Source organism: Penicillium argentinense (genome assembly GCF_028826775.1).
Source record: "Penicillium argentinense strain IBT 30761 chromosome Unknown utg000005l_segment0_segment0, whole genome shotgun sequence".
Classification (NCBI taxonomy): Eukaryota; Fungi; Ascomycota; class Eurotiomycetes; order Eurotiales; family Aspergillaceae; genus Penicillium; species Penicillium argentinense.
In genome coordinates this window covers 1,427,081-1,451,462 of record NW_026622664.1, presented here as the reverse complement: position 1 = coordinate 1,451,462, position 24,382 = coordinate 1,427,081, and the positions used below count along the sequence as shown (strand labels likewise).

At 49.9% G+C, this 24,382-nt stretch overlaps 13 protein-coding genes across 13 annotated transcripts; 4 read left to right on the top strand and 9 right to left on the bottom strand.

Annotated features, from left to right (window-relative positions):
* Positions 1–1,791: 1,791 nt before the first annotated feature.
* On the bottom strand, positions 1,792–2,442 carry N7532_005340 (uncharacterized protein; the record flags this gene model as incomplete). The annotated part of the gene is made up of 1 exon (XM_056617834.1): positions 1,792–2,442. The coding sequence occupies one exon, from the start codon at positions 2,440–2,442 to the stop codon at positions 1,792–1,794; it is 651 nt and encodes a 216-aa protein (XP_056473993.1).
* A 1,084-nt stretch (positions 2,443–3,526) lies between these two features.
* N7532_005339 (PQ-loop repeat-containing protein) lies at positions 3,527–4,490 on the top strand (the record flags this gene model as incomplete). Its single annotated transcript, XM_056617833.1, has 3 exons — positions 3,527–3,561; positions 3,642–3,878; positions 3,941–4,490. 3 exons carry the CDS (start codon positions 3,527–3,529, stop codon positions 4,488–4,490), a joined length of 822 nt encoding a protein of 273 aa, XP_056473992.1.
* A 68-nt stretch (positions 4,491–4,558) lies between these two features.
* Positions 4,559–5,859, bottom strand: N7532_005338 (uncharacterized protein; the record flags this gene model as incomplete). The annotated part of the gene is made up of 2 exons (XM_056617832.1): positions 4,559–5,744; positions 5,795–5,859. The coding sequence occupies 2 exons, from the start codon at positions 5,857–5,859 to the stop codon at positions 4,559–4,561; spliced, it is 1,251 nt and encodes a 416-aa protein (XP_056473991.1).
* A 5,246-nt stretch (positions 5,860–11,105) lies between these two features.
* N7532_005337 (OPI10 family protein) lies at positions 11,106–11,831 on the bottom strand (the record flags this gene model as incomplete). Its single annotated transcript, XM_056617831.1, has 1 exon — positions 11,106–11,831. One exon carries the CDS (start codon positions 11,829–11,831, stop codon positions 11,106–11,108), a length of 726 nt encoding a protein of 241 aa, XP_056473990.1.
* A 300-nt stretch (positions 11,832–12,131) lies between these two features.
* Positions 12,132–13,152, top strand: N7532_005336 (thiamine pyrophosphokinase-related protein; the record flags this gene model as incomplete). Its single annotated transcript, XM_056617830.1, has 2 exons — positions 12,132–12,155; positions 12,187–13,152. 2 exons carry the CDS (start codon positions 12,132–12,134, stop codon positions 13,150–13,152), a joined length of 990 nt encoding a protein of 329 aa, XP_056473989.1.
* A 503-nt stretch (positions 13,153–13,655) lies between these two features.
* N7532_005335 (uncharacterized protein) lies at positions 13,656–14,309 on the bottom strand (the record flags this gene model as incomplete). The annotated part of the gene is made up of 1 exon (XM_056617829.1): positions 13,656–14,309. One exon carries the CDS (start codon positions 14,307–14,309, stop codon positions 13,656–13,658), a length of 654 nt encoding a protein of 217 aa, XP_056473988.1.
* Positions 14,310–14,707: 398 nt separating this feature from the next.
* Positions 14,708–16,278, bottom strand: N7532_005334 (uncharacterized protein; the record flags this gene model as incomplete). The annotated part of the gene is made up of 2 exons (XM_056617828.1): positions 14,708–15,407; positions 15,524–16,278. 2 exons carry the CDS (start codon positions 16,276–16,278, stop codon positions 14,708–14,710), a joined length of 1,455 nt encoding a protein of 484 aa, XP_056473987.1.
* A 1,417-nt stretch (positions 16,279–17,695) lies between these two features.
* On the bottom strand, positions 17,696–18,199 carry N7532_005333 (DNA-directed RNA polymerase core subunit RPB8; the record flags this gene model as incomplete). Its single annotated transcript, XM_056617827.1, has 2 exons — positions 17,696–17,801; positions 17,874–18,199. The coding sequence occupies 2 exons, from the start codon at positions 18,197–18,199 to the stop codon at positions 17,696–17,698; spliced, it is 432 nt and encodes a 143-aa protein (XP_056473986.1).
* Positions 18,200–18,490: 291 nt separating this feature from the next.
* N7532_005332 (elongator complex protein 4) lies at positions 18,491–19,718 on the top strand (the record flags this gene model as incomplete). Its single annotated transcript, XM_056617826.1, has 2 exons — positions 18,491–18,954; positions 18,992–19,718. 2 exons carry the CDS (start codon positions 18,491–18,493, stop codon positions 19,716–19,718), a joined length of 1,191 nt encoding a protein of 396 aa, XP_056473985.1.
* Positions 19,719–19,748: 30 nt separating this feature from the next.
* Positions 19,749–20,084, bottom strand: N7532_005331 (uncharacterized protein; the record flags this gene model as incomplete). Its single annotated transcript, XM_056617825.1, has 2 exons — positions 19,749–19,951; positions 20,027–20,084. The coding sequence occupies 2 exons, from the start codon at positions 20,082–20,084 to the stop codon at positions 19,749–19,751; spliced, it is 261 nt and encodes an 86-aa protein (XP_056473984.1).
* A 485-nt stretch (positions 20,085–20,569) lies between these two features.
* On the top strand, positions 20,570–21,496 carry N7532_005330 (tRNA splicing endonuclease subunit SEN34; the record flags this gene model as incomplete). The annotated part of the gene is made up of 1 exon (XM_056617824.1): positions 20,570–21,496. The coding sequence occupies one exon, from the start codon at positions 20,570–20,572 to the stop codon at positions 21,494–21,496; it is 927 nt and encodes a 308-aa protein (XP_056473983.1).
* Positions 21,497–22,084: 588 nt separating this feature from the next.
* On the bottom strand, positions 22,085–22,889 carry N7532_005329 (RNase P/RNase MRP complex subunit; the record flags this gene model as incomplete). Its single annotated transcript, XM_056617823.1, has 2 exons — positions 22,085–22,299; positions 22,358–22,889. 2 exons carry the CDS (start codon positions 22,887–22,889, stop codon positions 22,085–22,087), a joined length of 747 nt encoding a protein of 248 aa, XP_056473982.1.
* A 235-nt stretch (positions 22,890–23,124) lies between these two features.
* Positions 23,125–24,357, bottom strand: N7532_005328 (alpha-hydroxy acid oxidase; the record flags this gene model as incomplete). The annotated part of the gene is made up of 3 exons (XM_056617822.1): positions 23,125–23,277; positions 23,338–24,221; positions 24,282–24,357. 3 exons carry the CDS (start codon positions 24,355–24,357, stop codon positions 23,125–23,127), a joined length of 1,113 nt encoding a protein of 370 aa, XP_056473981.1.
* Positions 24,358–24,382: the final 25 nt, after the last annotated feature.

Below are 24,382 nucleotides of genomic sequence, written 5' to 3'. Positions count from 1 at the left end.
TATACTGAAACCTGGGTGGGATTACCCAGGGCGGCATGATGATGAAAAGCTGTGGCAGTGAAATAGGTGACGGAAACTCCGCTTTGCTGTATCCGTTTCTAGTGTTCCGTGTACCTAGGTAGTACTTCAGGGTATATACCCGTTCTCTGAAGCCCAGGTTGGTCGTTTGAGTCGGTTAGATGTGGACGGAATGATAACACGCACTAGAAGCACATAGTAGTTTACAGTCCCGGTACTCACAGCCAATCAACTCATATGCTTGAGGCGTACGGTGGCTACCAGTGGGTCTGTACCTGACCTAATGGAATACCTATTTTGTGTTGAAACTAGCCCCATGCCTACCAATAGGTGCCCATGGGGCCACCGAGGCTGAAATGGCAAACTACTCTAGTGTATAATACGATAAGCTAGGTATCTATACAACTAATACATATCTAGAATCACAACTAAGATCATTTCCGGGGGTTCCATGGCCCCTTAACAAAAATGTAACCCTCCAAGATCGGGTGATCTATAGATTTAGCGGCTGCAGTCATCCGGCTAGTCGAACCGAGGAGACCTGCATACTATCACACTAGTACGCCAGTATAGACCCTGGAAGCATTTCCTGGCAGAACTAGCATTGATAAACAAATACTTCCGTTCGCCAAGCTGCTTTTTACACGTGCGACACGTGCTAACACGGACATTGTTGACCGATGCCCGTTGCCAAAGTCATGTGATGAGGACTCTCGTCTCACTTCCTATTCTTCTTTCTCACTCCCTTCATAACTTCCAAACGACCGCTCTCCCACGCGCATGTGCTACCATCATTCCTCTCGAGAGATTCAGTGAACAGACTGCCGGTGGAAAGTCTAAAGTGTTTGCCAAGAGGGCCCATCGGTCACCGTTGCTTGGCGACTTCGCTAAGCATTCGGAAGTTTGCGGCCCCCAGATTTCCATGCGACCCTCAGTGGGCTGCTATTGTCAGGGAATAATCCACGCTAGGCATCTACCGAGACCCTGATTCAGCAAGTTCATGCCAGCACGACTGAATTCGGAAAAATGTGGACAGCAAATCGGTGATTCTGTCCTTGGCCGCTACCAAATCGATTCAAGGGCGGAAGCTGCGAAGCTCTTTGTTATGTTATGAAAAAAATTATCATCGGTTCAGCCCCGAATAGCCCCAATCTTTTTCGGCTGCCTTCATACCCATTTTTAAGCCTTGTGATTGAACATGCAGGGCACATCGGGGCTGTGTTGTCCGGAGCTGAAGCACTAGGAGGATTCAGCCGCCGGACCGCATCTCGCACTTGTGACTCCCGAGCCTCACTGGACTGTCAAGGATCAGGCTAGCTCTGAAACTAGTGCAAGGGTCTACAAAATCCTGATTGGGAAGGAGGATTCCTCCGAAGAATTTCCAGACTAATGGGTCCGTCTACGTCGTAACGTGAACGGAACTCCTATCACAGTTGGGGGACGAGCCATTCGCAAAACTAGTTCCTTGCTATTGGCAAGCCCGGTGTAGAGTCAAGAAAGTTTTAGTCGAGTGGACCTTTGATAACAATCTCATTGTGAACGTCACATTGAAGGGCGAACTACTCTCTACCCGTGTGCCGGTGTCGCTTCCTCTGGCCTTGACTTTGAACTACTTCCCACTATATCGGAGGGCCGCTAAAATTTACCAGCTAGGAGGAAGCAATCGTGAATGAAAAGAGGTGCTGGTCTTAATACCAAATTTCGCTGGGCTAAAACCTGCTATGAGCCTGGATCTCGGCATACGCATAACGATAGACCTTCTCGAACAGGTCATCAAAAAGATCCTCCAAGAAAACCGTCATACTCATCATCTTCAGAATCCGACAGCGCTTCCATCTCTTTCTTGTGGGTATCTAGTTTAAAAGTTGTTCGATCCGATCGTTCCCCTCCCATGAAAGCATCGTAATTATCATCGTCATAACCCGAAGCTGGCGTTGTAGCATTCAGATCATCGACCTTTAGGAATCCATTCTCGCCAAGCTCGCTTTCCTCTCCCAATTTCTGAGACGGAGAGCTCTGAAATGCCTGTTTTGAAATTTCGTCGTATATGATACACTTCCAGTGTATCGCAGACCCGTCCGGCTTCTCCTGAGAGATCTTCCAGGTTTCAAAATGAGCAAGAATTGAGTCTAGCGATGCTGGATCAAACTCTGCTGGATCGACAACGATAACTCGACTGTTTTCGGGCCAGATCCCGAGATGCAGAATGTATTCTGCAATTTCTTGTTTATCTTTTGTTGAGGGGCTGTAGTCGGAAAATAATCGCTCTTTGACCTGAGAAATGAGGCCGTCGATGAACCCGGAGAATGCACTTCTCTGATGACAGAAATTTGAAGTGCGATAAACGACATAGCCCGATGTTTCTTCGGTTCCCAAGGTATTGTAAGGGCCCTGGGTAGGCCATGGTGACAAATCCAACCCCATTCTGACGGACCTCGCAGCGGACAGGGGGGAAGTGGCTCAGGTTGCGAGCAACATTGAACAGGGGAGATATGCGAGCAGTCCGATAGGAATAGGAATTTTAGCTGAGACTGCCTGCGTACTTTCACGCTCCAAAATGTCTCGGATACCAAGAGTATCCTATACGAAGACAGGTGATGGGGTGCTGCGAAATCTCTAATGCGATGTTCCCTCCGGCCCCCCGTGGGGCCGGCCCCCAACCGCCACAAACAAGCCCTTCGGGGTCCAGAGAGCCCTTATCCAACGGATCATCAGATACCACCTGCGGATTAAATTATTGGCTCTTTGGGGCGTTAAGAAGTTGATGCGCTCGAGATAGCGCGAGGCTAACAGCATGGCCCGAGATGGGCTAGCTAACTAGTAGCTAGCAGGATTAACTAGTTAGTGGCAGGGGTAGAACGAAGCCTGATGGGCCCCAACACCGATACCCACGCAATTTAGAAGCAGAAATACAAGTCTCTTTGAATTATAAGCATCTGTGTTTAAATCAGGTCATTCAGATCTTCCTTGGTATAGACTTTTAGGCTGAAGAGGCGGCTCATCAAATGGATTCATCCGATATTTATAAATGAGATGGATAAGATCGTATATAATGACTCTCACAGCTCATGATTTCTTAACCAGTCAGACTGATCCCAGTTTAAATCAAATGTAAAACTACACTAGTTTATTGTTACTCGTCGGCTACATAGTCTTCGTGTAGTTTGCATTCGGAATCAAATCCTCCAAGGCATTATCTCCTGAGCAGGTTTCACATCTTGTGAGGATATTGCCAAGAATGTATTCCCTTTACAACTGATACAGCCCCTCTTTTGCTAACGGCCCCTCCACTTTCCCCTACACTACACTTGTCTTTCCAAACTTGGAACCGCCGAGCCGGATTCCTGCCCTGGCTTTACCTCCGGGGCCTTTGCCATCTTCCTTTTCCGTCTTCCAACTTTTCCAAGACATAATTCACCACCGTCTGAAGCTCGGTACCACAGTTCCTGAGCTTATATTCCCACTATCAGTCTCGAATTTCGATAGTGGTTGCCATAACCGCACAAATATGACACTCCCAGAACCACCTCTATGGTGTCGAATGTATGTGTACCCGCTTCAACACGGGGAAGAAGGATGTGAAAAGCTAATTCGAGCAGTATACTACTGATAATCGCAATCAGCTCATTCGCACCACAAATATGGCGCATTCAAAAGAGGCAGAGCATAGAGGGTATCTCTCTATCATACGTTTTGTGGAATCTCATCAGCTCAACAGAGAATGTCACGATCTACATCTTCACACTTGTCAATCAATATGACCCCTCAGATAAAACCATTTTCTTGCACTTTCCCTACTCTGCAGGCGACTGGTTTAGTCTGGCTCACTGTGCCGTGGTCACGCTCCTTTTCCTAGCATTGTGAGTTGACACCATTTTTTCTCGAGGAAAGAGCTGTATAAATTTCTAATTCCTCGCCTTAGATTCGTTCAAGTCTTGCGCTACAGCGACCGCCGCACCTCACTTTGCATCCAATATACCGCTTTCCTCCTCATTTCACTCATCCCTCTTCTCATCGACGGCATCGTTCCAATGCGCCCCTGGTCACGGAGGTTCTGGTTGGTGGGATACTGGGCTCTACACTCGTTCTTCATTTGGCCGATCATTACATTCCTAGGCTTCTTCAGCATTTATCGTCAAGCCCAAACGATCCGTGCAGTCCCATTTCCGAATTCCCTCAGTCTGCACGGACTTGCTGTGCAAGCATTTGTGTTCATGCTTCTCTCGGTGACATGGATATTCGCTCTTCCGTTTCCTTATGAGAAACTGGAGGGCCAGGTAAATATGAATGTCCTCATCATCTGGTATGCGAGTATCGGTTGGGTTATTGTTGATAGCTTTGTTTTTGCCATCGGTCAGACAATCCTTCTCGCACTAGCTTTGCGTCGGCGGTCTTCAGATGATATCCCACGAGAAGGCGAGACGGAACCACTACTGGGAGATGCGAGCAGCAGAGATTATTCTGGTGGCTAATTGCCTCAATAGACGTACTGGATGCAAGCAGGGGTTTGATTCTGAATATTTTGCAGTGATACATGTCTTCATTCAACCAATGTAAACTCAACCCAGTTACTAGCCGGCACCACAAGCTCAGGCCTACCATCATTGTCTATCGGGCGAGCAACATTTATCTCTCCAGCCGCAACGAGAGTATCGTTGTGATCGTGAAAATTGCCCCAATCCCACCAGCTAAGAGGAGCTCCATTGAACCCGTACCGAAACCGATCCCCGGGCGCAAAGTTCTTCGGGAAATCGCTCACAGTCCGTGTAAACGACCAAGACTCACCAGGCATCAAGGTCTGAAATTCATTCCGTTTATTCTGACCAACACATACCAGCTCAGGTGGAGAGCTGTAGACGTGGTGTAGGAGCTCTCCATTCACATTGTGGCCCCTCCACTCATCATTGTCTTTAACATAGAGCCGGAACCCATGATAGTGACTGTCCATAATATTGAAGATGGACGCGTGGAATACGATCGGCTTCTTGTCATTATCTGGGCCTGGCGCTGCGTCATATGAGATCATAACGGTAACAGGATAGTGAAGTCTCCCTTGGAGCGATCGATCTTTCACGGATAGCGTTTCAGGTCCAGCAATTTGCATACTCAGTACCGGAGAGTCCGGTACCCGAGCAGACGGGGACATCGGTCGCGGCGATGAACCCCATTCTCCCACGTCATCTTCAAGATCGCTTTCATCGTCGATAACCGTGAATGACTGGAATGCTCCATTGGGAAGTACTATCGCAGGTGACTTTGGAGCGAGCCGGCGACGTGATTCGCTATATTCCGCTAGCGTCCCCCAATCCCACAAGGGAATCTGTCCGCCTACCCAGATGAGGTGGTAGCCATTCATTGAGCGTCGGGCGTCGAAATAGACAGATGGCAAATCCACGGACCAGGAGGCGCTGGTGCCGGGTTCAAACTGCTTGAAGAAAGGGTCTTTGGTGGACACTTCCCTAGGATGAAGGGATTTAGTGGGCAGTTCGGACGTGTCAATATCGAGAACCTCAAAGCCTTTTTCTGGCTGGAAAGCTGAACGGCAACGAAGTATCAGGGCAGACTGGCTGAATCCGTCTTCGATGGGATCCCAGTGGATGATAAATGGTCGTCTCTCTGGGTCATCTTTAGCGCGGTTGATTGTAAACTCAACGCGATAGTAGGTGTCGTGGGCGTGCGATGTGGTTTCTGAGTTGATAAAAAGATTGAGGCGAGGTGTTCCTGGTCTGGTGAGGTCAGCGTTCGTGTTATTTTTCTTCTTGTCGGATTGACGTACGGTCTGTCTGCATCGGAGTATCTCTTGAAAGATGCGATCTCCGTCAACAAGTCTCCGGGAGACATTGTGTAGATCGTCCTATGTGGGGGAGGATCAAATATTTGCGTCGGGGTTTGAAAGTGAGACCATTTGACGACATACGTGTTAGCTTAGTTAGTAGATGGCCCCCATAGTCAGGTGCGGTCATGTGATAGCAGCGGCCTGCGGGTGTTGGTGACTTAGAGAGCAATTTCCACAAGCTTCTGATACGGCTGGGGTAAAGAGCCATTTATCAAAAAGTATTCGGGTATTTACAATGGGTGTGCACAAATGGTCCACATTCGTGATGGATGGTCCGATCATCTCCACATTTGTTAACGCGGGGCAAGGGCGAGGTATGTCTGCGATCCAGGTAGAACCCAGAATTTCAGTCTATTTATTTACAGGATCTTCGTGTATGCCCTATTTTTCCACATGTAGTGCACTTTGACGGTGCCTTCTTTCGCTTTTGCATAGCCTCACCCTCGTTGGCCCCTTTATCTTGCTCTATTTGATCTAACTTCCGTTTCTTAGGCCTCGGAAGGGGAACTACAGGCTCTAAGAGTGGGAGATATTCTAATTGAGTATCACAAAGGCCAGTCTTCCAGAACGGGTGGATATCAGTCAGTGGAATAGCTTTATTACTCTCCAGTAGACTAGAAAACCTGTGCACACAAGGAAGGCCCAATGTCCTGGTGAATGTATTCGTACATGGAGGTAAAGGGCAAGATCCGTAGCACTTTTAGCCTTCAAAACTTGCTCACTAATTCGTCGAATCGAATACCGAGAAGTTCTAGTCATAATATTAGTATAAAGTCCCTGTGATGGCACTACTAGCCTTTCAATTTGGTCTTTTGTAAGGTCATATTCAAGCGTCGTATGTTGGGCTTGTAAAGCCTGTGAAATCCTTTCAAATACAAGTAATATATCTCCAGTTGAAGCTGCTATATGCTTTTTTAAGAAGGCATGTGAGTTTTCAACTCGGGATGTAGACGAGTTACCTAGATGAAGGCACTGCCGGGTCCATGCAACTATGAACTTCTCCTCATAAATTAGCCATGTTTCTTTAATATATCGAATAGGGGGTAGGGGATATCGCTTTTCGAAGGCTTGTAGCCTTATATTATACTCCTCTTTAGTAGTTGAATATGTGACGGGCCAGAGCCCGGTGGTAAACCATGTGCATGGCCTTTCGGACACCGTCTTGGCAGGAGGATTCCAAGCGATTCCATCACGAGGTTCTTGAGGATTCTATCCGAAACGGGACCAGCACTCTTAAGGACCGCGACCGACTCTTGTCTCTTCTTCTTTCTTTCCTCAAGATTGTTGTAGACTGCATGTTGGCCTAGTACAATTAAATCAATTCTGCTACAGCTCTTCACAGAATAGACTAGCTGATTCCACGACTTTAGAAATTCTTGATACTCATCGTTTGTGGTAAAGTGCTGCTTCGTATTTTGTGTCACATTCTTATTAATATTCCATATACAAAGTAAATGCGAATATTGACAGCAGACGACGACTTTAATTGCACCTAGTAAGGCAAGATCTCTACCAGTACAAAGAACCGGATTAAAGGGTAAAGGGTTAATAAATGTGAAAAAGGTCTTTAATGCCCAGATATAGCTTTCTTCCTGTTCATTCTGCATAAATATAAAGCAGTACTAAACGTCGAGTTTGATGGCGATATACCAATAATATGTAATAGAGGCATCTTATATCGGTTTGTCTTATAAGTGCAATCTAGCACGAAAATTCTATTATATTGGGTAACATATTTAATTGACTCTGGGTGTGCAAACATAAAGAAAACGATATGGCCTTCACTATCTTGCTTAGCGTATTTCCAAGAGCTTTCCTGTAGATACTTTAGTAGATATTCAAGAGGAGTGTTATCACCTAGCTTCTGTCTTCGCAAGGCACTTCGTGCATTATAGATATCCCTAGGGGTAATTAGGGTATTTGGATGCTCTCTCATAATTAAAGCAAGGATATCACGAGGCTTTGATCCCACCTCAGACATATTGTTGGTATCACCAGCTAGGTACTGTGTACACAGTTAAGTGGACAGTTTATATGCTCCAAAGCAAATAGTCAATTGATTCTGTCGATAGATGTTCATGCTCAGTCTAGTTGGAAAACATTCCTAGATCCCACACGCCGGCCTTCGGCGGTCACAACACCGGGGCCACAGTCCAGCGCAAGAATGCGTACACCAAGCAAGGGATGTTATCCATCGGTCACTAGCAGTGGGTCACCGCTAGTTTGTTCTGACAGGAGAATATATCCCGACACATATAAAGGATATTTTGAAGCTGCTCCTCTGTAAATTTGCGAGCAGATGGATGGGCTATCATACTATTATCAGCTTGATGATTGTGACTTGGGTTTCGTACCTTTAATTTCCACTTCTCGCTATTAGGAATCCTCTTTCCATATAGCTTGAATGGACAACCAATCCGTCGTGTAGTTGTCAACCGTCGATTTGCCCCTTCTGCCACATTCACCCGATCATAGTATTTGCCACCACGATCACAACCTAGAGAGACATTTCGATTTGCATTTGCTCCTGTAGTGACGATAGCGTAGCCTTGGGAGAGAGCATGCTGATGCACAGAGGCTATTAGTAGCTCTCTACTATCAAAGATCTGCTCAGTTGGAGGCTCCATACTTGAAAATCCAAGAGGTAGAGGATTGAAGATAATAGAGGAACGGGAAGAACTAGTGATTTGTACTGTACTATGGTATAGGCATTTAGAATGATGTTGCTATGTTAATTCAGATACAATGACATGACGGGAATTGCTAGGGACACAACAGCTTTTACTAACTACAGACAGGGAATTGTTACGGACACTACAGGATTTAACGTAATCCACGGCCGACCTGTCCACACGGCCGACCTGTCCACACGGCCGACCTGTCCACACGGCCGACCTGTCCACTTTCACCGCACCCTCAATAAAATTGCGGCATTTCACCCACGAGACAAAATTATATTAGTCTATCTAATCGCTGAATATATAGCTATTTACTAGGACAACTTCTTACAGTATGTCCAATAGTCCCACACCCACTGCAGCGCCGTGGAGCTCGCTGGCATGGCCTAGCAGAAGGCTCACTATGTTGCTCGTTCGGCTGCGTATCAAGCTGCTGAACGCGATTTTGACCATCATCTCTAGATAAAAAGAGATCGTCGCCTATCTTACCACGCCTTCTTGCCTTCTTTTTCAGTTTCCGCTCATTCTCAGCACGTAGAACCTTGATTTCTTGTTGGAGGAGAACGTTCATATTCATTGCCATCTGCGCAGCCTTTTCAAGATGTTGAATATGAGAAATTGGGCTACTAGAGAGCATTCTTTTTCGAAGGCTTTTCTGTAGACTGCGGACCTCATGATATAGCTGGCGAGGATTCTCAGGTGTTTGAAAAGTAGAGGATATTGATCCTTCGACAAGAGGTGGTGTTGGCGTCCGAAGTTGAAATGTAATCTTTTCGAGGACCCGGTCTTCGTTAAGTGGCTTAAGACCAGCTCCTGCGAAGCCATTCCGTATATTCTCTAGATTAAAAACCATCTCGCGTGCAGGAGGATATAGGTGTAGGAAGTCTTCCTTGTCGATATGATTGTTGCCGGCAGTCATCATTCCTTCAACCAATTTCCCATAAGAGCGTTTTAACGGGCCGAAAACACCAACGTCGAGTGGTTGTAGTAGATGAGAGGTATGAGGAGGCATACAGAGACAGATAATTGCATTCTCTTTGCAAAAAGCATCAAACTCTGCAGTTTGGTGGCTAGAATGGCCGTCGAGAATAAGTAATCGTTTCGCACCGGTTGAAAGGCGTTTAGAATATGGCTCAAATGTCTCTTTTAGCCAAGCAAGGCCTATTTCATCTGTTGTCCAGCCATTTTGGCTTCTTGCAAGAACCCAGCCATACTTGATAGCAGGCTCTTGATACCAAGCGGCCTGGTGAGATCCAGCCTTTAAAATGACCCATGGAGGTATAGAAATGCCTTTCGAGCTCACACATTCAATGATTGTAACCCATTCACGATTTCCCTGAATAACTCTCCGAGGTCTTTCACTACGATCTACCGCAGTGATAACCTTAGAGGTTGAACAGAGCCCCATTGCAAAGCCGGTTTCGTCAAAGTTCCAGATATCATCCTCACGGATACCATGTTCTTGAATAGCTTCTCATACGGTCGCAAACCACTGTTTTATAACCTTTGGATCCTCCTGATTTGCTCGCTGGTATGTAATCCTCCGGTTATATCTTGTTTGTATTTCAGGACGGCGTTTCGTAAAGGAGTAGGCCCAGTTAACCCCAAGGGTTGCTGAAGGATCCTGTAGACGCGCTTGGAGTGAATTCTGCGCCATTCCACGTAGAAACTCTGGCCGAATTGAAAATCCTCATTTATCAGCATCTAGTAGCCGTTTAACTAGTGCTTCTTCTTCAGTCGCTGTTAATCTATGGCCGCTAGCGCGTGTTTCCGACCGTGGTTTGATTCCTTTCAGCCGAGACAGTAAGGTGGATTTAGGCACTCCAAATATTGCCGCAAGCCTTGATTTTGATCCAATTTTTTTGTTTTTGTAAGCCGCAATAGCCATTTGCATTCGATTTTCTTGGGAAAGAGGCATTTTGTATGCTGGTGGTGTAAAAACAACGCGTTGAAAGATGTTGCCGGAAGGTTGGACGCGAAAGTGGACAGGTCGGCCGTGTGGACAGGTCGGCCGTGGATTACGTTAATGCTCTGTCTGCATCAATTCCCTGTCTGTAGTAAAAGCTGTTGTGTCCCTAGCAATTCCCTGATCAGGTCAGGTCGGTCAGGGCCGTGCTCAACTCTACTCAGTGAGCAAAAGCGGCGAGGGGGTGAGCACTAGAACGGAAGGAGAGCGCCAAGCCTTGCCAGGCATTATCCGGTATATATGTCAGTACATTCGAATTTTGAGCGCGGATTATTGGGGCCTTCGTATATAATACTCATCTCTACATTGAAATTGATTAAGCACAACGATGAGAACACTTAAATAATTGGACTAAAACGTACACTCGATAGATTATAATCTCGCTTTTTATATATGAGAACGAAAATTTTGTATCGTGACACATCAAGAAATTATCAGTCGCTCAAAGAATGCAAACGTAACATTTAGACTCCAAATTGTCGTCTCAATCCCTCTCAGACTCTCAGTCTCTCAATTCTTCCCAGCCAATATTGAACGTACCCCATGGAAATTTCGCACCAAATCCACATCGTACAGCTGAACAGCCCGAAGATGCAAAACGCAACCACTAGTTAGCATTCGGATCTTCGCGCTCCAAAAACGCCGGATCCATCTCAACCCGCCGCTCAAACTTAGTCCACCAATCGCGAAAACTCTTCAACGGCACAACATCATGGCCCTGTTTCGAAGGATCAGACTCCGCAAAGCTGGCCAGGAAATTGAACGCGCTCCCGATAATCCGCTGCGCCAGCACCTTTGTCGAAATAGGACTTTGATTCAGCTGTGCACCGGATCCAGATTGCCGCACCAGATCCATCGAGCGCGAGGCTGCATTCTGTGAGCGCTCTGCCTCCAGCGCAGAGAGCTGGGGCGCGATGTTCTCTGCCGCCTCGATTGAGATGCCGAGGGTTACGATGCCGTTGGCGGCGCTGGAGACGAGATTACTGGATCCTTCGTCCAGCATCTCGTCTTCTTCCTCAGCCTCTGTTCGGCCGGTGCCATTGCCTTGCGCGGGCGAGCGCACGCTGAAGATGCCCGATGGCTTTTCGTTTGCTAATGCGCCGACGAAGCGGAAGTCAGTCGGATTGCCGTTTTGGTCGGGGAGCTGGGCGTAGATTGCGGCGCCGGTATTTGGGGGGAGGACAGTGCCGGGAAGGAAGAAGACCACGATGTCGGTGAAGGGTGGGCTGTAGGGAATTGTGAAGGCAAATTTGGTTGCTTGGCCATTTGCTTGGCTGTCCACCGGGACAATGTCTGTTAGGCACGGACGGCCCGGGATGACGACCGAGAACATCGTGGTGGGTGGGAGAGTGGGCGAGAGCGATCGCGGGGATGGAAGGAGGGCGAGGGCGTGAGAGAAAAGGATTCGGTGGGGTACAAAAGGCAGGTCGAGTTGCCCGGTTTCTCTTTGACGTCGGTGACAGAACCCGTCTCAAACAGGAAGCCACTGCGGGGAGCTGCCCTTATCGGGCGATAAGGGCTTGGCAGATTAAGCCATTCCGACGACTCCAAATTAAGGTTGTTGTTGTCACCTCTGTCAATTCTGAGCAGCTTTGGTTCGTTCATACCCGGTCGAGCTTCTGGGAAAGCCAATATGGTCAAGTCCAATTTGGATCTGGTGCGCGAATGCGATAAGTACTGCACCCCAGCTTGCACCTACCCCGCTGCATTGTCTGATGCCCGCCAGCTTCCCCTACTACGAGGACAATCGCGCCGCCTATACCGCGAATCTTGCCAATTACCATGCATTCCGTGTATCTGGATACGATGCCACGCTGGGATACATGCTGAATTCGGTTGTCGAGCGATTCCCTTGGCCGCAGGAGTACTGGAAGATTGACTCCGAGGCCAAGACCGTGACTCTCCTTACTCCGGAAAATGCAGACCCCGCGCTCCGCAGTAAGCTGGTTCAAGACAGCATTGCCGAAGCAGTCAAGCAGAATACCTTCGAAGTCCTCAAGGGATGGCGCAATGAAAAATACCCGGTTTTTGCGCCGGGCGGAGAGTACCTGCTTGAAATCGAGCGGAGTGCATCATGCCTCTTCGGCGTGGTGACCTACGGAGCCCATATGACCGGCTACGTAGAGGATGGAGAGGGAGTGAAGCTTTGGGTGCCCCGTCGCGCAAAGACTAAACAGACCTATCCGAGAATGCTGGATAACACCGTGGCCGGCGGGATGTGCACAGGCGAAAAGCCATTCGAGTGCATTGTCCGCGAAGCAATGGAGGAGGCCTCGCTCCCGGAGCCGGTGGTTCGAGCCTCGATCGTTGCGAGAGGATGTGTCACCTACACACATGTGCGTGATGTGCGTGCCGGCGGCGAGACGGGTCTTCTCCAGCCTGAGGTGGAGTATGTTTATGATCTCAAGCTCGACCCATCTGTCACCCCGAAACCAGGAGATAACGAGGTCGAAGAGTTCAAACTGCTCTCTGTCTCCGAGGTGCAAGGGGCGCTGGTTCGGGGGGAGTTCAAGCCGAACTGTGCGATTATCATGATCGATTTCTTTATCCGTCATGGTATTCTCACAGCGGAGAATGAGCCGGATTACTTGGATATTGTGGCGCGTCTGCATCGTCGTTTGGAATACCCGACTGCCTCGCATTGTGGTAAGTAATTATATGCAATCTAGACGTGAATCTGTACAGAATGATATGAAGATCTGTAAGGACGATACCAAGAGTTGATTCATTGTCGTTTGTATATACTTGAGATGAATCAGATGCATTTCGTCGTAAAGTTCATGCTCACGTCCAGATTCGAACTGAGGATCTTGAGTACGAAATATGAGATCAATTGTCTTCTTCGGTGTTTTTATCCCAAAGTGTCATGATATAATTGCTAAGGATAGAATTCTTGAAAATGAGGTTGGAGAAAAGAAAGAAATTCGAATTGCGAAATAAACACAGTACCCTATTCTAATTTCAAATAGACGATGTCCACCACGAATCGTAGCTTGCCACCGTCATGAGAACCCCATCAGAAGTATACGAGATAGAGTGGAAACCGTCAGACTTGCCAAACTCACACTTGACAAGAGGATAGATTGGCAGACAAGTATCCTCGTCCAGGACAATCTCATCGCGCGCCGGTGTACCGTTGGTCACCTTGAAGTCTGTCTCACACTTGATGGGGGTTTTCAAGACCGTCGCACCGGAAGGTGTTTATTCCTGGGGTGAAAACACAGTCGCGGAGTTGCGTGGCGGTGTCATCATCGTCCGGATAGACATATTCGGCTTGGTCGGCGTCCGAGAGGGAGTGCGGGAGGGTAACATCATCGATGCCGTCGTAGTCACCTGCATACTCTCTCGACTGGCCCTGGCTATCATTTCCATCAACACACCAGTCAGGATAGGTGCCGTGCTCAACCATCCATGTGTACCAGTACCAACCCTTCTTTTCCTTCACTGCCGCGATGTAGACATCGCCTGTAGGGGTGGCTTGCATTGCAGCAGCTGTTGATGTGATGGCATCATAAATGCTGAGGAGATCATCAAGATCCGACAATGACTCATCATCAAGGGAGGTGGTTGTGGCTTGGTTTGTAGTGGTGGTGGGCGTATCGGTGGTCATTGCGGCCCCGTCTGTACTTGTAGTCTCATCACCATCGCCGTCATCGGCGGTAGTTGTGGCTTCAGTATTAGTGGCCGTGGTGGTTTGTGTAGGCGTCGAGGTGATGGTAGGACTCGATCCAGGAGTGGCTTCGGTGCTCGTATTGTCATCATCCAAAGAATTCGACGCCGTTTCAATTGCCCCGAGAGTCTCGAATGTCATTGGAGATCGACGTTCGCATGCAGATCCCATTGTAGTGGTCAAAGTCTCGTCCTTCTCGGTCGATGTACATGCGGTGATCACATCAGATGAAGACGAGGTGTTTGTGACAACAGTTTGGACATTCGTGCCACCTGATTCCGTTGTAGTCGTGATGACAATGTCTGTTGTAGTCCAGACGGTGTATGTTGTGCTCGATGTACACGACGAGGATTTGTTGTCATCATCGTCGTCGTCATCGTTATCATCGTCGTTGTCATTATCGTCTCCATTGTCACTGCCACCGCCACCGTCATCATCTCCCCCGTTGTCATCGTCCCCTCCGTTGTCATCGTCCCCTCCGTTGTCATCGTCCCCTCCGTTGTCATCGTCCCCCCCGTTGTCATCGTCCCCCCCCGTTGTCATCGTCCCCCCCCGTTGTCATCGTCCCCCCCGTTGTCATCGTCCCCCCCGTTGTCATCGTCCCCTCCGTTGTCATCGTCTCCCCCGTTGTCATCGTCTCCCCCGTTGTCATCGTCTCCCCCGTTGTCATCGTCCCCTCCGTTATCATCGTCCCCCCCGTTGTCATCATCTCCCCCATTGTCATCACCATCAGGCTCATCTTCAGCATCTTCGACGCTGTTATCAATGCCTTGAAGAATCTCTGTGTCCTCTTCAATCTTGTTCCGATTGTCATCAGACAATTCACCCTCGTCAGGCAAATTGTCCTTCAGATCCTGAATCAACGGCTCGGCACAGCTAAACAAAGCACCAACTTTGCCGCTATCACCATTTTTGACATCTTCTGCAAGACCCGAGAGCGTATCAAGCAAATTGGACGAGCCCGAGCAAGGAGACTTGCTCGAATCGTAGCCGGTTTTGGAAAGGTAATTCTCAATCCAATCTTCGGTCTCGTCAAGGTGTTCCTTGTATTCTTGTCTGGATCTCTCGTCATCGAGGTCATCCTTGTTGTTCCAGAACCAGCCGAGGATCCCAATGAAATTCTTTGCCTCCTCATCCTCTTGTTCGCCCGTCAGAGTTCCAGAAGGAAGAGGAGTCAGACTGGTCCATTCTTCTCCTGTAGGCGTGCCCGTGGGCAGATTGCTCTTGAAGGCAGATTGGCTGGGGGGAGAGAGGTGAGGTCTGAGCCAGATGATATAATGGCTGTTACGCTATGGATGGGGGCAGAAGTCCCACCAGATGGCTTTCCAGTAGTGGAGGACTTCAGCGGAGCGGACGTGGGTTTGTGTGTTTGAGATGGGGAAGAGCTCGGTCGCTGGCTTGAATCGGGCGTAGGGGTATCACTTGGAGTGTCACTTGAAGTCTCGCTCGGTGTTGCATTATTTGAAGGCGAGTCGCTGGTAGCAGAGTTTCCGCTAGACGAAGGCACCAATGGTGTTGGCGTTGGCGGCTTAGATGACCCAGGGCCGGGCGATTGACTGGGATCCGGCGTGGGTGTATTGCTTGGGGTGTCGCTGGGTGTCTCACTGCTGGAGTGGCCTGCCTCGCTAGAAGTATGATCCTGGCTCGAGGGCGACTGCAGCGGATTAGAGGCAGGAGGCTGAGATGGAACAGAGCTGGGAGATTGAGTGGGCACCGAGGTAGATCCTCTCACGGGCGAAGGTCTGGGAGGCTCGGTAGCTGAAGACGAAGACAATGAAGTCGAAGTCGGTGATTGTGACCTCAGTGGACTAGAAAAGGGAGGCTGAATCGGCTCTGGAGTTGGAGTCGAATGTGGTACCTGGGGAGTAGAAGGTTCGGATTCAGGCTCATTCGATGGAACGAAAGGCGTCGTGGTCGAAGGCTCAGACTGAATCACCGGGGTTGCAGTTGAGCTTGCGCCGACAAAACTAATATCCCATACAGGGCTTGAATGATCAGGGACGGTCACGACAGAGGTCAAGGTGCTAACCCATCGCCTCTGTACAGCAGCTGCATTGGCACCTTGAAGCAGAGGGAGCAGCAACAAAATAGCACCTCCAAATGAGCCCATTTTGAGGCGTGTCCGAGGTACCAGGAGAGCAATTGCGCATCAAGTTCGAAAATGGGATATGCGAATCGTTTTTATAGAGCATTGACCCTCGAGGGGCCAACCCAATACCTTGCTGCCATTGGGATATTGCTCCTTGCCCCCAATTTTAACAATCCCCTTGTATCTAGGCTTTCAGGCTGAAGGATCTGGGGGCGACCTTGGCAGGGGATCTTAGTCCTGGGAGCTCTCAGGTGCTGTTGGTTGGGGTCCGAATCGAGGATATTGACTCACGCCGTGCGACATCCTGACCAGTCAGGAGACGCGATGACGAGGGATCTAGCTCATCAAACAGAGGCATATTTGCATCTTGTATTTTATTTATCATCTGGTGCTGGTTTATCTCTCCAAGGTTGAGACAACACTTGCTGCTGGACGTATTAGGGTATTGCCTCTCGTCGCTTTGACCCTGGGTCGCCTGGCCCCGCGGGCGATGGTGAATGGGTGGGAATTCGAGACCCGTCTTTGAGCCAGGTACATGCGTCCATCGACTGCAGCCGGATGCGATGATCGACAGGACATGTTACGTTTCTGAAAAGCGATGGTGGGTCGAATATGGAAGTTTCACCATTCCGCTTGAATCGCCCCCAGGCTGGGCTTGGCATCCCTCGCAGTGTGTACCAATTTAAGAATAGCCAGCCTGGTCGAACTTGTCTATCTCAATCAGTGGACTGCGAAGCTGCCGCAATCATCCGTAGAAATTGTCGAGGGGTGTGCAGCCTTGTGGGAGACATGGATTGACTCGCTAGCACAGCATCAGTGACTACTAGTCCCACATGTATATGGTGTCCATGAAGCAGAAATAGCTCCGATTATCAATCACTCGGGATAAAACATGGCTCACAGGTGTCTATCCTACCTTTCTCTAAAGATTTTGGCCCCTGGCCCCTAACAATTATATTCATCACACCGGATCACCGCCTCTTCAGAGCCACCCCGCGGGACGTTCAATGTCACAATGGGGCCGGGGCGAAGCCTGGGTAGAGTGACGGGGGCCAGGGTCTAGACGTTCGCTGAGGCCTTGGGCTTCCGTATGGATTCTGCCCCAATTGTGCCATCTGGCTTTGCATTGCTGAGAATGGACGGCTCGAGATGCCGCAGCAATGGCCACTTAGTGTGCTTTAGTATCACAAAAAAAGACAGCTTCGTGGTGAAAGGGTGACTTGAGCAATGTCACAATTTTAATAGAGGGTCATCTATTGGTACACCCAAATCGAAATGCAAAGAAAACGCCAACGCTGCATAACCCGACAAAAGAGATATGATAATCCACCCAAATATACCATCCCCTCAAATTCCACCTGATCACGCCAGGATTTCCAAAAAGCCGAGGCCTCCGTACTCATTGAATTTTGTGCAGGAATCAGAGAGCATAGCTCGTCTATTTCTTCAGAAGCAGGTAGACGTGGTCGATCCGCAGCGTAACGAGCTTCTTGTAGGGACCCTCCAGGTAAAGCAGCAAACCACCAAACGAGACAAACACAGCCCTATGGAATCTGTGTCAGCGGAATATTCTCCCAGATAGAATCAGCCTGTAACAAGCATCGGGTAAAACTCACATGGTATCCTTGGTCGCACCCTCCTCGAATCGGTAAACCTTGCCATGGCAGACATAGTCGTACTCGTTGGCGAGAGTCTGGTCGCCATCGGCAACGTTGCGCCAGCTGTTGCGGGCGTCCTCCTTGCCGTCAAGAGAGAGAGTAGAGGCCAGCGCCAGAGAGAGCGTCTCGTTGACGGCGCACGGGTACAGATCGGTGTTAATGTCGAGGGTGAAGCTCATAGTTGCATCGGTAGAGCTGCAGGTAATACGCGAGACACGGTCATATTTCTGCTGGTTGACCGAAGTCACGGTGAAGGTATCTTCAAAGAGCAGAGGGTCCGACATGGTTGCTTTGCGATCGGCGATGTAAAGACGATAGGACGAAAAGTAGCGGAGTAACAATGCGCGACTGGAATGAATCCCCTTCGGAGGGTGCGCAGGGGTGGATTGAAGTCCGGGGGCAACAGGCGGAGGAGTGGTAGGATTTGAAGGTGGAGTTGTTCGGAGTTGGGAGCTTTTCTTTTTTTTTCTGCCGCTTGGCTCCCCGCCGATAACGATTTGCAGTCACTCCCAGCCAAGGGCAACCATCCCCTTCACGTCAGTCACTGCGCTTTCCTTCCTGTTGACACTAGCATAATGTCATTTCGAAAGCGAAATGTCGGCCTGTCTGCAGGCGCTGATCGGTCTGCGGCCAGTGCCGTACAACCAGCCCCGCCTGGAGTAATTCCAGGCATTCGCCCCTCCCCCGACGATGGACGACCAACAACTTCGACAGGTACTCCGTCGCTAGACAATCTTCTTGCGGGCCATGCTGGTCTCCCGATGGGCAAGAGCTTGCTGATTGAGGAGAACGGTACTACGGATTTTGCGGGTGCATTGCTACGATACTACGCGGCGGAAGGTGTGGTTCAAGACCAGAAGGTTCATGTGGTCGCGGTGCCCGAGCAATGGGGTCGTAGTCTACCGGGTCTTATTGGCACTGCAGAGTCTCTGGAGGAGAAGCGATCCGATAAGCGCAAGGACGAGCGAATGAAGATTGCCTGGCGGTATGAACGATTGGGCGAGTTTGGCGCTGGAGTGGCTGGCGCGAGAGGTGGTGAGTATCCCATAGAAACAGCGAGCTTGGAATAGCTTTAGAAGACTGATAATTGCCGTAGCCTCGGCACCAGCAGCTACCGGAGAACAAGATCCGAACGCGAAACAGCCGCCTGCCTTCTGTCACGCTTTCGATCTCACCAAGCGCCTCGCCCACCCCTCCATCACCAATATGACGTTCATCCCCTTCACGCCCACGAAAGACTCGCCCTTCCCCCCGGTTCTGAGCCGACTCCAGACCGCAATTGCTTCGAGTGCGCCAAACACTATCCATCGCATCGTGATACCGTCATTGCTCAACCCGACTTTGTACCCGGCCGAGTCCTGCCACCCCGAATATGTCCTGCAATTCCTCCATTCCCTCAAGGCATTGCTCAGCGCGTATCCTACTCGTGTAACCGCGATGATCACTTTTCCTCTTTGTTTGTTCCCTCGTTCATCCGGTGTGGTTCGTTGGATCGAGTTGCTGAGCGACGGCGTAATCGAACTTTGCCCATTCCCCCATTCCGCGGATGCCCTCACAACATCGGGAGCCGCGACATCACAGGAGGAGTCCCCGCAGGGCATGCTCAAGACCCATCGACTCCCGGTGCTTCATGAACGTGGTGGTGGAAGTGACCAGAATGTGGGACAAGATTGGGCTTTCATTTTGAGTCGGCGGAGGTTCGAGATTAAACCGTTCAGCTTGCCGCCCGCCGAGGGTGATACGGAAGCTCAGGATACCTCGGCACAAGGCGGAATGCCCAAGAAATCGGACCTGGAGTTCTAAGGTATTCGATTGTGGCTTGTAGCGCAGGGTTCAATCCTCTTCCTCAAAATGCCGATGCGTGCCTGGCTCGGCTAGCATGTCATCCATCTCGATCTGCTCGGACAATGCAGGCCCTGAATTGGCCATCGTTCGGAGGTAGCTCTGGCCATATGAGTCCAGACCCGGCCGTACCGAGAATCCACCCACGCGAGTGCGAAAGCGATTCCCTAGACAGGATGAGGCCGCCAGCCAAGCTGTCGGATGTCAGCAACCAAAATATACTGTATACCCTAGGGTAGCTCGAAACTCGACTGCGGAAAAATACATACCAGCAAACAGCAGCAAGGGGGCAAAGAAAACGAGGAACAGCAGCAGCAGGAAATTCATAGCGAGCACATGAAATGAGACACGAATATCGAAGTCGCCAGACTCGCCGTTGCCGCCGCGCGAGCATGCGGAGGACCGCAGACCGCCCGGCCCGATTGGGATAAGCGCAGGAAGCTGACACAATCCACTTATTTCTTCGCTTCGCTTTCTTTTTCCTCTTCCTTTTCTCCCGCACGTCTGGCGTTTTGCTGGTCAAATCCCAGACTCACCACGTTAATGGTAAGCTACTCCCATCTTTTTCATTCCCCCACTCTTTGCATGATTATATATCTACAAAATCTGTCAATCCCCTGAAGCTCGCTTTAATATCTCAAAAAAGAGCACCGGTGACTGAGAAACGTATTTGAAAATGACCTGCCTTGAAATCTTCTTTGTTTCATTCTTGCATCTGTTTATTGCGAGCTCCTGCTAACATCGCATTTGCAATAGATACAGAATCTGAATCGAACTCCTTGCAGAAAGAACAAGAAAAGAAAAGAGGAAAAATGGACAACCCTACCTTGCCTATTCCGATCTCATACATATCTGGTAGATACCTGCTGTTCTCAATTGACGCCGTGACATACCTGCGACGCGAGCACCACATTTGCGGCGTGTTGATCGGGACCCTCTCCCAACTCCCGCAACAGAATGTGTTCCTGGGCCTGCCGTTGGAACTGATGCCCGAGGAGGCCCGGCTGTTGGTGGACAAAGGTGTAGCTTGCATCGTAGACGAAGCCAAGGCACATGGCGGCATGGAATCCCTCGCCGAGGAAGATCGCCGCCAGTATCTGCGCGAACTAGAATCCCAAGGTCTCCACGCCTCACGCCTCCTCTCGGATCGCAGGGACCAGAACCGGGAACAGGTGTTGAAGAAATTAGATGAGAAGAGCCGTGCCAAGGCGTTGAAAGCCAAGGAGAAAAAGGAGGACAAAGATGTCTCGTCGCCGGCGTCTGAGGCCAAGGAAGAGCCACTGGACCTCGTCGCACCGGAGCCAACAACCAGCACACCTGCAAGCAAGAACACTGGTCGTCAACAGGCTATGGGCGTCACCCCTGCAACATCATATCCACCGCTACCTCAGCCAAACTCTTCGCAACACCTGCCGCCGCCCGAAGTGCCTCTCTCATATCCTCTCTTCGCCCATTTGTCCACTCGCGGTTACTTCCTCTCGCCTGGACTACGATTCGGATGCCAATATGTGGCTTACCCGGGAGATCCGCTCCGTTTCCACTCGCATTTCTTGACGGTCTCTTCGGAGTGGGATGAAGGAATTGATTTGATGGGCATTGTGAATGGTGGCAGACTGGGAACTGGTGTTAAAAAGGGGTTCCTCCTGGGTGGTCCTCAAAAGTCTCGCGATGAAGCCGAGTCTGAGGCAGAGCGCGTGGAAAGTGTGCGCACTTTCAGCATCGAGTGGGCAGGGATGTGAGAGACCAGCTCAGTTCTGTTCTTTCTATACCCAAATTCGACACCTTTGCCCATGTTCCAGCCAAGCATTGATCATGGGAAATGGCGACATGCTGGCGCAAAACTTGTTCGCCTTACTACAGTTTTGGCATCATGAGATTCTTTTCCATCACGGATTAAAACACCAGAACAACCACAGTGGTGCTTCATCCATAACAATGCCATGGCTTATGAACGTGCCGTCCCAACTCCATTTCGGAAATATCTTGCTTCAAGTCTGAAGCCGGATTGAGCATGCCAAAGTTATGAGACACAGTCTTCTCTGACTCATTGAATGGTGGCCAGGCCTACTTCTGCTAGGCTGCAGCGACACTCATGATACATGCAGGCTTCCGTGCTTTACAGGCAGCGAAACCCAAAACGGAGGACTGATCAACTTCGTCACCACCCACGATGTATGAGATTTTCACAAGATACCCAATATACAAGCTTCTATCGAACAATGTCTACCCTAGGATACAAAGTAGTTAAACATCCAATTCATTCAGTATGCGACGCTCATGCATTAGTCGTAAACTCCAACAGGTCAACAGAGCCCATTGTAGGTCATTCAGAGGTAGTCAATATTCCTCCACTTGAACTTCTTATTCGCCCGATCAACAGGCCGATTCTCAAATTGGCTTCCATGCAACTCAAACACCAATGGTTTCGGCCCCCCCGATTTGCTTTGGTCTGTTTGTATCTTATCGCCCTCTTTCACAGCAGGTTCTTCACTCGTCGGCAGAGGCAACGTAAATTGGAAAACGGTATGTTCTTTCGGGACAGCTGCAACAAACATTAGCCTCAGGGTCAAAACGCATTGAGCAACGACCGCAAAACTCACTCTTAACCTGATTCTTCTCCGTAACAACCACGAAAGTGAACTTGGTATCGCGTACCACAATCCCTTTAATCCCAACCCGCCCAGAAGACCGACTCCTCACAACCTCAACCTCAGCACCATGATAATCCGCACTGACAAGCTTAGCCCCATGCGACGCCGGCGTCAACACTCCAGTCTTCCCGTCAGGCCTGAGATCCAGAACCTCCTGCATATATTCGATCCACAGCGCGTGCAACCCCTTGAAGATCGCATACTTGCATTCCTCCTTGGGTAGATCGTACAGACCGGAAGCACGCTTCTCGCGCGCAGACAGAGGCCGCGGTCGCTGGTGGCGGTGGAAGTATTCTTGCTTGCGGAGACGGTGAAGACGGCGGCGAGAGCGGTTGTCTGAGGCGGAGGGAGAGGTTGGGCGCAGGAAGAGGGGCTTTTGTTTGATGCGCTCGGTGAATTGTTGCGCGGCGCTGTCGGGGGAGTGGGCGCGTGAGAGGAGGGTGTGCGCAATGTGGGATTTTGGGGCGGGAGAGTCTGTCATTTTCGCGGTTTGAGGCCTTGCAATCTTTCTTCTGCTTGATTGCGGGCTTGGGAAACTTCGAGGTGGTTGGAGGTGAGGACGGAGTCGAGGTTGGAAAAAAACCGCAGCGGATTTGATGTCACCCGCTGATAAGATATGCTTTACACTATTGTTATTATGGAAGCAGCGCAACTTAACATCATCTTCTATTTTCAGCATGGGAAGTCTATAATTTTTTTTTAAACAACTACCAGCTCTACAATCTTGCCAGTGGCCCATCGGAGCGAACAACCCCCAGGCTCGAGGTGCTGATCTCGGAGATCGACTTGCAACCCGCCAGCTGCATGCACCGCTTGAATTCCTGGTATAGTATGTCGAGCATCAACTCAACGCCTTTCTGGCCGTTATACTGATCAGATCGCCGCGATCAGTATTTTGCAATTCTCTCAAGGGGCAGGAATGAACTTACCGCCAGCCCCCAAAGCATCGGACGACCAACCCAACAGCACTCAGCGCCCAACGCCAGAGCCTTGAAAATGTCGCTACCAGTCCGAATCCCACCATCGATATGAATCCGAATGCGACCACGCGCGGCCTTTGCACACGCTGGGAGAACATCGATAGTCGCGGGTGTTTCATCGAGCTGCCGTCCACCGTGGTTGCTAATTATAACGCCATCACACCCATATTCAATAGCAGTTTCAACATCCTCAGGCGTGAGTACTCCCTTAATCCAAATCTCCATATTGGTGATACTCCGCAACCAAGGGATCTCCCGCATCCACGAGTGCGAGTCCGAATTGAACGACGAGAACCCATCATCATGCGACATCATCTGGATCTGCTCGGACGACTTCTCAATCATGGGATTGTCGAGTCCGGCTGGCGGCAGGAATCCATTCCGCCATTCGTTGTATCGCACGCCCAAGACCGGACTGTCCGCTGTTAGGAAAATGGCCTTGCAGCCTGCTGCTTCTGCGCGGTGGACGATCCGCGCTTCCTTTTCACGGTCTGTCATCGAGTATAGCTGCATGACATGATAGATCGGTCCGATCTCTTTACCTGCTGCGGTGATTTGTTCAACGGAATGATTGGCATATGAAGAAATGCCCATATTGATGCCTGCTTTGGCGCAGGCTCTGCTCGTCGCTAATTCTCCGTCTGCGTGGGCCATGCCTTGCAGTCCGACGGGCGAGACGCAGAGTGGGAATGCGAGGTCCCGGTCGAACAAGCTGACCTTAGTGTTGACTTGGGACACATCCTTCAAGACGCGAGGAAGTATTCTGTACTTCTGATAGGCAGAGGAATTTTCATGAACAGTAACCTGGTTAGTCGCGCCAGAGTTGAAGAAATCTAGACATTGTCCCTCTGTGAGTCATTGAACAAAAGCGATGCCCGGGAAGGAGAAGTTACCTCGAGAGGCTGTTGGTAGAATTTTAGAAGCTGTTCTTTCAAGATCCGCAATGGACAGGATTTTTTCTGCCGCCATTTTGATCGGTTGGCTTATTGAGAAG